Source organism: Panthera tigris, chromosome A2 (assembly GCF_018350195.1).
Source record: "Panthera tigris isolate Pti1 chromosome A2, P.tigris_Pti1_mat1.1, whole genome shotgun sequence".
Classification (NCBI taxonomy): Eukaryota; Metazoa; Chordata; class Mammalia; order Carnivora; family Felidae; genus Panthera; species Panthera tigris.
This window is the reverse complement of record NC_056661.1, coordinates 80,128,026-80,143,616: the sequence shown is the minus strand read 5'-3', so window position 1 is coordinate 80,143,616 and position 15,591 is coordinate 80,128,026. Positions and strand designations below refer to the sequence as shown.

Below are 15,591 nucleotides of genomic sequence, written 5' to 3'. Positions count from 1 at the left end.
ATATTCTCGACATCACTAATCATCAGACAACTACAAATCAAAACCATAAAGAGATATTACCCTCACACCTGTCAGAATGGGTAATCAAAAAGACAAGAGATAACAATCATTTGTGAGGATGTGGAGAAAAGGAATCATTGTGCACTGGTTGGTGCAAATATAAATTAGTCTAGTAAACAGTATGGAGTTTCCTCAAAAAATTAAAAAAAGGAGTATCACATGAACCAGTAATTCTACCTCTGGATGTTTGCCCAAAGGAAAAAAAAATAATTCAAAAAGATAAATGCACCACTATGTTTACTGCAGCATTATTTACAATAGCAAAGATATATGAGCAACCTAACTGCCCATCAACAGATAAATGGATAAGGAAGATGTGATACACACACACACACAGGGAGAGGAGAGGAGAGAAGAGGAGAGAGAGAGAGAAGAATATCACTCAGCCATAAAAAAGAATGAAATCTTGCCATTTGCAACAACACAGATGGACCTAGAGGGTATTATGGTAAGGGAAATAAGTCAGAGAAAGACAAATACCATATAATTTCACTTATATGTATAATCTAAAGAAACATAGAAACAAACAAATAAACAAACAGAGATTAATAAATAGAGCTGGAGGTTGGTATGGGGTGGGGGAGGGAATTAAAGGGTACAAACTCCTAGTTAGAAAATAACTAAGTCACGGGGCTAAAACAAACAGCATATGGAATACAGTCAATAATACTGTAATACCTTTATATGGTGACAGATGATAACTATAGTTATCACCGTGATGCATTTTGTAATATACATAAATGTTGAATACCTGAAACTAATGTTTCAGGTACACCTGAAACTAATAAAATATGTCAACTATACTTCAATTTTATTTTTTAAGGTTTTTTTAAATGTTTATATTTGAGAGACAGAGAGAGACAGAGCATGAGTGGGGAAGAGGCAGAGAGACAGGGAGACACAGAATCTGAAGTAGGCTCCCAGCTCTACGCTGTCAGCACAGAGCCTGACGCGGGGCTCAAACTCACAACCATGAGATCATGACCTGAACTGAAACCAGACGTTTAACCAACTGAGCCACCAAGGCACCCTTCAACTTTAAAACTATAATATAGGGGCCCTGAGTGGTTCAGTCAGTTGAGCATCCAACTCTTGGTTTTGGCTCAGGTCATGATCTTGCGGTTGATGAGTTTGAGCCCTGAATCGGGCTCTGTGCTGATGGTGCAGAGCCTGTTTGGGATTTTCTCTCTCCCTCTCTGCCCTATCCCCTGCTTGCTCTCACTGTCTCTCTTTTAAAAATAAATAAATAAATAAACTTAAAAAAATTTGTTTAATAAAATAAAAATACAAGATAAGTTAATGATAAAAGTATCAATGTTGATATGAAGTCTGAGGCTTGATGTCTGAATTCTCATAGCAATCATTCTATCTATAAATATTGATCAGCAGTCTCCAAATCAAAACTGTATAACAGAAAAATAATAGCTTCCCCATAGCTCTTATTAAATGGGATTCAGGTTGCAGCCTAGATACTTGTATATTGTTTAAAGATGATTCCAACATAGATGGCTTACAGCCTGGCATTAGGAACCAGTGACTAGACAACAGATGTTTGATGTGTTTGCAGAACTGCTTTTATTGTGTAAAATAACAGGAATTAAAAAAAAACAGTAAACACAAGAAAAAAGCAAACAGATAACAGCTCTTCTCATTTGGCTCAGCAACCCTTCCAGACCTTTTTCTTCTTCATTGTGCTATAGATCCAGAAACTTGAAATAAAATTTATAAAGGCGTTGGTACCCTGTTGAACTTAAAGGTTTAGAATTATCATGTATTTAGAATTACTCACTGGGTTGCTGCTATTTGGAAGAACAATGGCTTCGATAAGGATCGATGGAACAAATCCATCAACTTTCTGCCAAGGTCTTTTAAATACCCTTTGCTTGAATTTCTCACAGTCTGAGAAATTATTATAATTTATCATGAATGCCCATCCCTCTGGGTAGTCAAATCCAACATACTCTTAGCTGCCAATGGTGTTATTTATTCATTCATCATTCATTAATTCATTCTTGTAATTAACAAACTTGTGTTAAGGACCTACAGGCACTGTGGCAAGATTTAATGGTACAAAGACCAATAAAACAACGTCATTTTCTTTCAGGAGTTTACACTACAAAAGAAGCAGAGAAACAAGCACACAATTACGACATAGGGTGCCAATGCAATGATAGCTATTTAGTGCCTTCTTATATGTGCCAGATATTCTAAAGCCCATTTAAGTCTCTCAACATCTCTGTAAGATAGTGATCAGCATCCTCATTTTACTAATCAGAAAACTGAGCTTCAGAGAAGGTAAACATTTGCTCAAGCCACACAGCTGTGAAGGTGACAGAGTTGCAATCTGGCCCCAGGTCTTGCTAATTCCATCACCCCTAACATTTTCCAGAGCTCCTCACTCCTTGTAACAGGAGTATGCACTGCTTGTGATGGTACCTGATCCAGACTGAGGAAGTAAGAAGAAGTTTCCAAGGGAGGTGGCCCCAGAACTGGTCCTGAATGAGAAATAGGAGTTATTCAAGCAAGGAAGAAAGGTGAGGGTGTGATAGGGCACAAGGAGCACAAAAAAGAAACGATAATGAAAAAAGGAAAAGATAATGACACAGAAGTAGAATTGCCACTTCAGTGCATTAGTATGACTGGAATCATACTGGTACCTATGGAAGGGTGGTAGAGGATAGAGCTCGAAAGTGGGAATAGTTCGTGGAAGGCCTCATGCACCATTTACAGAGTGACAGGTACTAGCAACTCTACAAACAATGCCTCAATAAATTCACATAAAACCTCTTCCCTCCATTTTTAATCCCTGTTTAGAGAATGTTAAAATTGAGATTTAGAAATATTAAATGATTGTTCAAGGCTATACTCCTTATAAATTATAGAAATGGTATTCAAACTCTCATTATTCTTTTCTGACTGCTCTCAGGTTCTGCCCATAACTAGAGATGACCAGTTGACGATGGTTGTATGTATCTGAACTTCAGAGAAAGAAGATTGTCACTGACATGACACTTTAAGATATGGCTGCAATCAGGAGTGCATGTTACTGGGAGTCAGGAGAGAGGGGAAGATATTACAATGTGAGAAGAGAAGAGGTCCAAGAATGGATCCCTAGGGAACAATCAATCATATTGCCTTTAGTCTGGTTTCTCTAATCATCATCATGACCTTTCAGTGTGTAGCAATCTGAGCCTGTCTCCTCTGCCGTTTCCATGATTATTGGCAGTGGGTTCAATTCTGTTCCTAATCATCTGTGTTGTCCATCAAGGTGACTTTCCTAAGAGCGAATCTATAACATGACCTTCCTTATATTTTTTCTATAAAGTTGAGCATTGTAACACTTTGCATATGAATGCCATTATCAGAAAGGAAAAGATAAACCATAATTTCATCATGAAATAATGATCCTGATGGAGACTAGCTAGTACCAAGGGCAACTAGTGCTCATGGCTTCCCAGAAGAAAAAGTGATCCATGTCAGAGAGAGAAGGTGAGTTTTGAAAGCCTACAGATGTAAACAAACATCCAAATTCCAAGAGAAGTAATTTCTGAATCACCCCATGATTTAAATCTCTCTTTCTCAGAATGCCTCTGTGTCTAACAACTTAACTTGGATGAGCAGAATTAGGTACTTAGCCCCTACGTGTGCTCTCTGTGAAGAATATTAGTAGTCTGCAATCCCACTCTTTCCTTACAGAAAAGTTCTACAAGTTCTTAGGAACTTGAATGAGGTTCAATTTGCTGGATGATGAGCAGTGCAATTTTTTTCAGACTCAGAGCAAAAAAAAAAAAAGTTAATTATAAAATAAATAAGTCACGGAAATGAAAATTACAGCATAGGACAGATAGTCAACAATATTGTTATAACGTTGTATGGGGACAGATGATAACTACACTTATCATGGTGAGCACTGAGTAATATATAGAATTGTTGAATCCCTATGTTGTACACCCGAAACTAACATAATATTGTATGTCAGTTATACTTCAATAAATTTTTTTAAAAGGTACTGTTTGTTCCTAACATTTAAACTGTGACCTATCAATTGAATTTTCTGAGGGAAATGATGGGCTTTGTAAAGTTAGGTAGCATATTCTTCAGCGATTGGTGGGAAGAAGGAAGTTTTAAATAATCCCAGTTAAACAGACTTGTTTTTCAATTTAAAAAGGAATGTGACCTCCCAGGCTAAGGATTAGAAATGAATTGCCTCTCTGCCTAACAGTTAAAGTAATACTGAATATTTCTTTAATCTAAGAAAACTACCCCTTTTATTTTCTTTTTTCCCAATATGAAAAACAGAACATAAGAGTCTGATAAATACTGTGGCACATGATCTGAACCACATATTCCACCATGAACAGTATGATTAAAAGGCATTTTAAGGGAAATGCTTGCTATCCCCAAAGACCATGCAAAGCCTGAATCTATTAAGCCCTCTCTGAGCCCATTTATCACATGCTTAGGCTCCACATGAAGCTTATCTATTACTAGAGTTTACAGATCATTGCACGTTCGAGTTAGAGGGCATCTGAAATATCACCTGAGTCTCGTCACCCCTCATTTTATAAATGACAGAACAGTACTAGAATTCAGGTTCCCTGACTCCTTGTCCAACATTCTTACCCTGCCCCTCTAATTCAGTCAGTAAGAGGAAAGAACTCTAATTCTATAAAAAACAATGTGCCTTGAAAAAAATGTTTGCCATTCTTTTTACTGCCAGAATTTATTTTGAAAAGCTATGATAACTTTTTCCTAAAAGGTCTTTTTTTATTTAATAAAAGGATTTTGTTTTGCTAATGAAAATGTACAAGAATAAGAAAAATGTCATAGACTTCATAAGAAATGTCAAGAATGAATTCGCTGGACTGAGGTACATATCAAATACAATCTTCTTTTGCTTATGTACAACCTTAGATAATTCATTACTACACAAACACACACACACACACACACACTATCACATTTGTTTTTTCACTAACCAAAACATAAAAGAAGCAGTAAATATAAAGGCAGGTACTTGTTGACCAACACACCAAGGACCAAACCATAAACATAAAAGAAATGCTTTGAACCACCGTTCTGTTTTTCACTATAACAAGCTCTTTGGCAATTTGAAACTTGCTATTTTGGTATCAATTCTCTATTTTTGTTTTTTATTACTTAGGTGGCTGTTTTTGTCTGGGATAAAGAATTATATGTGAGGTGCATTTATGCTGTAGAGAGTAAACTTCTGGAGGTATAATTATGTTTTCAATCCTGATTGAGAAATTATTAGGCTGGAAAACATGCCAAGCACCTATTCAGGAGGCACAGAGGAGGCTGAAATGGCCCTTCAGCCATGCAGTGACTCACATAGGACTTTTAGGACACAGGAAAGAGGAGGAGGATTAATGAGAAAATTGGGTTCCTTCGCACAGCAGGAGATTTATGAATGGCTGGTGGTGACATCATCCTCATAACAATAAATAAATAATTGAAATATTATTTTCTCAAGAGTAGTCTAATTACATGGCTCATTTTTCTTTTTATATCAGAGTGAAATCACTCAGCCTTTCGTCAACGCATTCTGCTGAAACAAGGTAATCACCTGGAAACTCACTGACAATCAGTTATCATCAAATTCTCATTTGAGATACATGTCATTTGTCCGCAAGACTGAGGACATCAGATTATCTCTCCATAATTTACTGTCCCTGAAAAAGTCAGTGTCTGGCTCTCAGCCTCAAAGAAGCAATCTGGCATTCTATAAACCAGAATTGTGTATTTACCTGCGTTTCTGAATGGATATAATGAATGGAGATATTAAAATAATTTTAATATTTGTACTGACTATAAAAAGTACTTTAAAATGGAAAAAGAAAAGAAAACTCTTGTAATTTCCTGACCCAAGGATAACCTGACTCTTCCCCCAGGAACCACTCACACTGCATGTCTGACAAAATCTGATGTGTGAGTTTGCAAGGCAAGGCCGGATCAGGGACTGGCGAATCCACCAAAGTAAATGGGCCTCTGGGGCCCTTTGGTAGCTGGACAGTCAGCTGACTTCTTCTGGAGACACCAGAGGTCCGTGTACTTTCCACTCAAACCTCAACAACCAGAACATTCAACTTTTGACCATATTTTATAATAAAGAGACTCTGGGGTGCCTGAGTGGTTCAGTCGGTTAAGCATCCGACTCCTGATTTCAGCTCAGGTCGTGATATCATGATCATGGGACTGAGCCCCACATTGGGCTCTGTGCTGAGCATGGAGCCTGCTTGGGATTTTCTCTCTCTCCCTCTCTCTGTCCCTCCCCTGCTCTCTCTCTCTCTCTCAACAAATAAACATTAAAAAGAGAGAAACAATGTTTTATAATGAAGACGGCATAACTACTTTCTTGTGAAAAGATTAAGCTTTAAAAAATCCTATTCTCTTTGCAAATGTAGAATATTTTTAGAAAAACAGCAAGAAACTTCACTCTATAAGACTGAGAATAATATCACCTTCAACAACGTCATGCCTTTTTTTCTAAGAAGCTAACACATACTCTAAATGTGAAAATGACAAACCCCATTTATGGCTCATCCTCATTACTTCTCACTGAGAAAGGTAAAAGAACTCTTTTTACTTCTCTAGGGAGTTTTGAATTTTGATCTCTCCTTTGTTAACAGGTACAATGACAAATATTATTTGGGTTAAAAATAACCCTTCTAATATCCTACTACTGCACGAAATATTCTGACCTCCTACTACGGTGAATTCCACTACACGCTGCTTGAGGAAATATTTTCTCCCTTGTTTCAAATGTACTTGACATTTAATTCCATTGAGTGAGCTCTTACTTCTGTCATCTAAAGCAGAGATTAAAGAAGGAAATAATAAGCCTCAAGATTCACACCTTATTTTATTGGTAGGACACCTCCTGGTTAACCTTTCTATTGTAGATGAAGCTTTTCCCCAGAGCAATGACATCATGGTAAGAAAAGGAGAGGAAGGAGTGGGGGGAGGAGGCAGGAGAAGAGGGTTACAGGAGAGTTTTGTAATAAGAGAAAAAAATATTAACAAAAGAGAAGAAAGAGAGATAGTGGAAGAGGTGAAGAAGTCAAGAGGGAGGAAATGAGAGAAAAAGTAGAGAAAGATGCACAGAAGGACAGAATATTGGATCATTAAACCCTAAAAAAATCAAATTATAACTTCATAACTCACAAATGCATGGATATATTAGAGATTCTGGCAAAGGTATGTCATCAGAGAAAAGATATATTTTGCCTGACTTTTCTCAGCTATTCATGATCTCGCTTGCTCACCGGCTCTTGAAAAGAAATGTAAGGTTTATGCTCTGTGTTACACTGGGTAAGTTTATGAGGTCATGTGTCTTGTAAGTGATCATCATGACCAAAAACATCCCCTGGAAATCCTTCAGCAGTGCTGTAGAGCCCCTGGTGTCTGTGGTCAGTTCTCCCCTTCACCCAGCACGGGCTTCCAGCCTTACTGCTTGTGGGCCTGCTGGACACTGAGCAAAGTGGATGTGCTTTTATCCAGTTTCCTTCCTGGTGGCACCATTCATCAGTCTAACTTTTTTTTCTGATTTCCTGGAAACCGCTTACATTGTGATTCTCACAGTTGGCTACTAAATGGAGGCCTCTCTGCTTTTGTTATTTATGGGGGAATCAAGATACCAATGAACTGTGAGGTAGTTTTTCTATTTGCTTGACTTCTTTTCTCTTACGGGCTGTTTTAATCACTGAGCTCTAGCTGGAATAACTTACACCCCTCATCCTAAAACCTCAGTCTTTTTACATTCCTTGTTCACATAATTATTTTTCTCAAAGAAAATGAACTTTAATAGGCCAAATCACCCATGTTTTTGCTCTATTTCAGAATAACTGTTCCAATAAATTCGTATTTTCTTTTCTTTTAATGTTTATTTTGAAAAAGCAAGCATGAGTAGGGGTACGGGCAGAAAGAGAGGGAGAGAGAATCCTCACTGCCAGCACAGAGCCCGACTTGGGGCTCCATCTCATGAACCATGAAATCATGACCTGAGCCGAGATCAAGAGTCAGACACCCAACCAAATGAGCCATCCAGACGCCCCTTTAAATTAGTACTTTCAAGAGAATACCAGATGCAGCAGAGTTTGTGATCTCTGCTTCCCTGGTCATTCAGTATGATCTTTTAGAGATAAAAATGGAAATATTCTAGTCTCTTCTTGATTCAAGCAATTCTTAGCTCTAAGTTGAGGGGCTTTCTGTATGATAAACCAATGGACAGAGGTCTCCACGTACCAAAGGATCTGAGACAACTTCGTTTGTCTTTCTTCCTGATGTCTCATATCCCTGTTGGCATGACGACTTACTCATCTGAGATGTATCTTTTGAGGACTGACTCCTGTTCTTCCCTGATCTCTGCTGAAAAGGACATCTCTGCTATTGTTATTGTGCTGGAGGGGAAACATCTGTTGTCGTTGAGTTGCAATTTATCATCATGTTTTCTAACAGCCCCGAGTTTCCCACTAGAACATCAGAGCCCGGTGATATTACAGCTCCAAATGCCTTCTGTGATCTTCACAAAACAAGCATTAAAAGGATAATCTGTTAAGCAAAACAAGGATTCCTGCTTGACTTTGTAATTGCTTGGAGGATAAAGACACTTCTTAAGGAAACTTAAATCATTTTCCACAAATCATTCACTTTCTAGTTCCTTTAACTCTCTCTCTGAACTCTTGATAACTGCAAGCTATGAATCAGTAATGTCTCATGTTTCTTATTTTTTCTCATTGCTTTTATTATTATTGAATTTTTTAACTGAGGTAAATTCACACACAGTGAAATATACAGACCTCAAGTTTTGACAAGTGCACACATCTATGTAACCCACGCCCCTCAAGATACATATAACATATTCGTCACCCCCAGAAAGCTCCTCCCACCCTTCTGTCAATCCCCTATCCCAGAAACAATCACTGATCTAATTTCTAGCACTGTAGATAATTTGCCTATTCTAGATTTCATAGAAGTGGAACCATATAGTAAGAACTATTTTGGGTCTGGCTTCTTTCCTTCCACATAATATTTTTGAGATTTAACCATGTTGTTTCCACTATGAACAATTAATTCCTTTTTATTGCTGAATTTCCATTGTATGGATATATCACTGTTTGTTTTAACATTTTACTTATTTTTGAGAGAGAGAGACAGAGCGCGAGCAGGGGAGGGGCAGAGAGAGAGGGAGACACAGAATCAGAAGCAGGCTCCAGGCTCTGAGCTGTCAGCACAGAGCCCAATGTGGGGCTCAAACCCATGAAATGTGAGATTATGACCTGAGCTGAAGTTGGAGGCTTAACTGACTGAGCCACCCAAGGGCCCCTATATCATTGTTTATCCATTCTCCTGCTGATGGGTACCTGGAATGCTCCCAGTCTAGGGCTATTAGCTATGATTCTTCTTAATAAAAAAAAAATCAAGACTGTACTCCATTCATTTGAAATACTGGCAGTATTTACATCATACTAAAATAGTTTAATTTATAAAAAGGAACTATGAAAGATGATGTACAAGTAGTAGATGCTTAAATGAAATGTTAATGAAATAAAGCATATTTATAGGTCTTTAATTTCTTCTAACTTTAGTTATATGCGGGTTTTCTTCCCGCCTCCTTGTTTTTAGGGGTTGGAGGGTTGCCTCTATGTGAGTAAGATACTACTATCTCTTTTATCCTAGTAATACAATCGTTTGAACACACTTGATATGACAATGGAGAGTTGTCAGCAGTGCTGACAGATGGGTGTTGCTCTCACCCCCTTGGGTTCAATGGCACATCTGAATTGATGAAGCTACTGTCGTGGTTCAGAGGTATACTTGCATGTGGTCCAACATCAGGGCAAAGTGGAAGTTCAGAAGCCTCACTCTCGATAAGCCTGAGCTACCACTATATTCCAGTGAAGGGGTTTTGTTTTTCTCTTCATTTGTAACTTTACTTCTCAGCTCTCATTCAAACAAAGCACTCAGAAGTGACTGAGAGAGTAGAGGAAATACAGGGCTGCTTCCCTAGAGATATTTGGGGAAGAAAAAGCAGAAGGACTCTCTGCTCTGCATTGCAGGGAGGTGGAAGGACTCTAGCGGCATGATGGCAAACCAGAGCACAGCATCAAGGACATGCCCACAGCCCAGGTCCAGAAGCAGCAGAGTAGTCTCCACACCCTCATGCAGGGCTCAAAACAGAACCATGCCCTGAAGGAATGGCTGGGACAAGTGCAAACTGTCTGTGTGGACCAGCCACCAAAGACTAGATGAGACAGGAAGGCTCCCTGGGTACCTGCAGGAATAGATGACTTGGAGACCAGAGGTACATCCTCAGACCACCCCTGCTTTTGCACCAATTAAGTCCTCTGAAACTTAGTCACAACATCAGAAAAATGGGAGAGGGCTAGCCAAAGGCAACTGAAATTAAGTTTTAGCCACTGGGAGAAGGAGGACAATAAAAAGAAATTAAGTTGGGTTATGAAAGAACAACAAAAAGTTTTATTCCTCCGATACCCCAGTCTGTGGCCAGAATTTATAACTGCAATGCTTGTGTAAACATAAACAATTTCTGAAAGGACTGGCAAAAACCATTAACAGTTGCTGCTTCTGTTGGAAGGGAATACAGCTATAGTGTGGGAGGAAGGTTTATTTTTAATTTTAAATATTTTTTTAATATTTTTGGACTTTTTGCCAAGTACCTTTATTAATTTTGAAATGAAACTTAGTATTTAAACTAAGTAGACAGGCAGGACATTCAGTACTGAATTGATATTAAAAAAGTTTCTTGGGGGGAACCTGGGTGGCTCAGTTGGTTAAGCAGTCGACTTCAGCTCAGGTCATGATCTCATGGTACGTGGGTTCGAGCCCCGCGTCGGGCTCTGTGCTGACAGCTCACAGCCTGGAGCCTGTTTCAGATTCTGTGTCTCCCTCTCTTTGACCCTCCCCCATTCATGCTCTGTCTCTCTCTGTCTCAGAAATAAATAAACGTTAAAAAAATTTCTTAAAAAAAGTTTCTTGGTTCTATCACAACTGCTCTCCAACACTTGGAAGAGTAACTGGGCTGTTATGTTCATTCATAACAATAGTCACAGTGTTTTATGTTCCTTGTCTTTTATGTACAGTAATTTGTACATGAGATAATAAATGTGAGTATCACAAACTACAGGTAATAGAATGAAAACAATTGGGATTTTATTAAATGAAGTTAATGGAAGCAAAGGAGTTGTGAGTGATTGGTTTTGAACCTGATCTCTCTCTCGATCATTACACAGACATAACTAGTTTCTTAACTTTTCCTTCAGCTTGTCCTTAAAAATTACAAATTGAATACTGCATACAATGATTTCCAAACCCCATGGAAGAACATAATTACACAAGCAGTACATTTTTCCCTAGTGGCAAATTATTTGGTGATGTATGTAGTCATGGGAATTTGGCCAGAAGCAGCACAGAGGACACCCTGCGGTATGTATGTGGCGATGTACAGCAGAGACACAGAGTTACGGACTTGGCAGTAAGGTTTTCTCCTTCCTACACTGTCACAGAGTTGCCCAGGGATTCCTAATTCTGTGGGGTGGAGAGAATTAAAGACAAGATCATAAAGAACAAAACTCACATTGCCAATATTGTGAGAAAACAGATTTCAGGACAGTGAAAACTGCCTTTATGAAGTTCCAAAAGCACGTAGGGCATTGTTACTATACTGGACATATTTCACTGGGATGTCCAATTTTATTGAGTGCTAGTTTCTTCCTTTAGGGAATTTGTGTCTATTTTTTTTAAATTTTTTTTAATGTTTATTTATTTTTGAGACAGAGAGAGACAGAGCATGAATGGGGGAGGGTCAGACAGAGAGGGAGACACAGAATCTGAAGCAGGCTCCAGGCTCTGAGCTGTCAGCACAGAGCCCGACGCAGGGCTCGAACTCACGGACCGTGAGATCATGACCTGAGCGAAGTCGGACACTTAACCGACTGAGCCACCCAGGCGCCCAAATTTATGTCTATTTTTAAGGATTTTGAGACAGCTAATATCCTCTTTTTACCCCATTCCCTATGATTCCACTAAAATATATTATCATTAATATATGTTCCATATATTATATAATACAGAAATATTTACTCTGATGTGTTTTTTTTCATCCAAATGCAATAATGGAATACATGAGGACTTGGTTGAAGTCCTTCAATTGGTTGAAGATTTTAAAAATAATAATGACTTGGGGTCATATCTGGGCTTAGAGGAGACAAGGAGAACAATGTGCAAATATATCACAGGAGAAAGAAAGGGAAGGAGGGAAGGAGGGACAAAAAGAGGGAGAGAGAAGAAGGAAAGTAGGGGAAGAGGGTAGGGGAGGTGGTAGAGAGAGAGGGAGGGAAAGAGAGAAGAGTAGGGAAAGAAAGAGAGAAGAAGGGAAGAAGGGAAGGCACTAACTTGTACTGAGCACCTACAATACTAGACATGGTGCCAGATCTTTTCCAGCTCATCAAACTTTAAAACAATGTTGTAAAAACAGTATTCGTCTCACTTTTTACTGACAAAGAAACAGGCTCTTAGCCGTAAAGGAAGCTTTTCGCTTTTCTCAAGGTACCCACCCAGCTGGCCAGTGAGGAGCTCAAGAGTCAAACTGGACTGGCCTGACCTCAGAACCTCTGCCACCTTTTGCTGAACAAAGTCCTCTCTCAAATGATGAGAGGTTCATAGTTGGGGCTTTTTTAACCTTAAAGAGGCTACATGAAGGAGACTGTGGGCAATAAGAGATAAAGTAAAATTACTCTGAAATATATTTCATAGAAAACAGAAGTACGTGGCTTTTTAAAGTTAACAAAAAAATTTTTTAAGTGGGAGAAACCGTAAGTTAAGTGAAAGGGACACAAAATCCATAACTTGGGTCAAGAAAGCATATATCAGATCAGTCATGAAAATGGGTGACGCAAAATCAATCATGTTTTATTGATTTCAAAACAACAGAATTTGAACCCCATAAAAGTCACATTTTGTATCTATCAAGAAAACTCACTGAAGACAATGAATTAGCTTGACAGAAATAAACTTCCCTTGAAAGAAACAAATCATCTGACAACATCTATATTAATAGAATATAAAAACCCCTAATGTCAAGAGGAGTAGAGAGTTTTTCCTGGGCACAAGCAGTGCTTAGAGAGTTTCTTTGGCCTTTTCTTAGTAAAGATTTTCAATTTGCTTTAAGAAATTTGTATTTAGGATATGTTCCCAGGGAAGTGAAATTTTATTGATAAACTATTTCTTAGGTGGCATATAAATTATGAGACTTTATGATTCTGGCTACTCCGATTTTTATTATATACTATCCAGATCAATATTTCTTTCTAGAAAAGGCACAAAAAGTTCCTCCGTCTAGTATTTAAGCACCAGCACTCTCCATCTATATAACATCTTCAATGCTCAGTTCTAGGGCCACTTTCTCTAAGAAAATCCCATCAGAGCCATCTTTCTTGTTCTGGAACTACAATACATGTTATTTGTACCCCTTCTGTTAGAATTAAGAATTTCTATCCTGGATTAGGAGGGTTTTAAAAATATGCATTTTGTATATCCTCTACTAAACTATAAGCTATTTGAGAGAAGGACGATATCCCTTTTAAATTTACTGTATAAATAAAATGATTATTGCCTAATATTCATTGAACAGTGAAAATAAAGAAAAACAGAAATGAATATCATATACTGACATCTGAGGATGGAGTTCTAGTCTGTTTTTAATTTTTAAATTTGAATATAATTGGCATACAATGTTACATTAATTTCAGGTGTACAACATAGTGTTGCAACTTCTATATATGTTCTGATCCAATCACCACAAGCATAACTACCAGCTGTCACCATACATGCTATTATTATAGGATCATTGACAATATTCCCTATGCTGTGCCTTTTATGCCCATTCCATAACTGGAAGTCTGTATACTCCAGTCCCCTTTACCCATTTTGTTCATTCCCCCCTCCCTCTGGCAACCATCAGTTTGTTCTCTGTATTTAGGGTCTGATTCTGATATTTATTTGTTTAGGATTTGTTTATTCATGTGTTTTATTTTTTAGATTCCACAAATGTGTGACATCACATGGTACTTTTATTTCTCAATCTGACTTATTTCCCTCAGCATAATACCTTCTAGCTCCAACCAGGTTGTTGCAAATGGCCAGATCTCATCCTTTTTTATGGTTGCACAACATTCCAAAGACACACCTTCCTTATCCCTTCACCTATTAATAGACACTTAGTTACTTCTATATCTTGTTTATTATAAATAATACTGCAATAAACATGGTGCATATATCTTTTTGAATTAGTGTTTTTCATTTATTTCTAGTCTTGAGCATTGTTTGAATTTTGGTCGCAACTTGAAAGTTTACTTACATTAGAGCTTCAAATTTACCTTGAGCTTTTGGTTGTGTATATAAAAACATTTAATGTCACAGAACATCCACATTCAGATATTCTCTAAAATGACACAGATTGATGGTAGGTCTGGGTCGACAGACCTATTTCCCCAGTCACCAAAAATACAACAAATTCATGCATCCGTTGATGTATTCGACAGGTTTAAAAAAATTTTTTTTTAACATTTATTCACATTTGAGAGACAGAAAGAGACAGAACACAAGCAGGGGAGGGTCAGAGAGAGAGGGAGACACAGAATCCGAAGCAGGCTCCAGGGTCCAAGCTGTCAGCACGGAGCCCAACACGGGGCTCAAACCCACAAACCGTGAGATCATGACCTAAGCTGAAGTCGGATGCTTAACCGACTGAGCCCACTGGTGCCCCTCTATTCAACAAGTTTTTAATGAATGGGTTTGATTCATTATTTCTTTGCCCTCAAAAATCCCATGGAGTTGAACCTAAGCTGCCTTCAGAGGAGAGACTAGGGTGTAAATAATGAGGCAGTCCAATGACTTAGAAGTTATTTATAAGTGTGACTCAAATCACCTCTCATTTCAGATAAACCATTTCTCTTCTTTTCCTCAGCATAAATGCAATTATTAGACACACTAAAGCATAATGTTTTCTACATAAAGAACTTGTACACCTGAAAAAAAATCTAAACATATGCATGGCTTTGAGATGCCACGTAGATTCAGTTTTTAAAGGGGTCGAGAAATAGACATGCAGCCTACATTAAGCCCAGTTTCCTGGTTGAACAACTCACAACTTTTATTCATCCCTTAGTGCTCGAAGAGTAATTTAACGTTATAGAACTGCTCCAAGGGAGCAATCAGCATCATTTTTTTTTTTTTGCATAACACAAACAAACCAAAGTGAAACATATTCCTGTAACTTACCATATATTTGGATTCAACTCTAGTCGGTGATAGGAGTCAAAGTCATCTCGTAGGATAACGCTGTCGCTATGTACTTCAGCTAAAAGAAAAATAAAGTATTTAGGAAAAAATTATACTAAACAATAGACTTAGCTACACAAAAGGGTCAATGTACTGCCTTTATGAGGAATAACAATATTTTATTTATTTACTTATTTTGGAATAAAAATA

At 38.0% G+C, this 15,591-nt stretch overlaps 1 protein-coding gene across 1 annotated transcript in view; it reads right to left on the bottom strand.

Annotated features, from left to right (window-relative positions):
- Positions 1–15,591, bottom strand: part of RELN (reelin) — a 524,409-nt gene that overhangs the window by 263,413 nt on the left and 245,405 nt on the right. Inside the window, exon 6 of the mRNA XM_042964909.1 lies at positions 15,382–15,460. Within this exon, the coding sequence (XP_042820843.1) occupies positions 15,382–15,460 (79 nt within the window). The remainder of the gene's footprint in view (positions 1–15,381; positions 15,461–15,591) is intronic.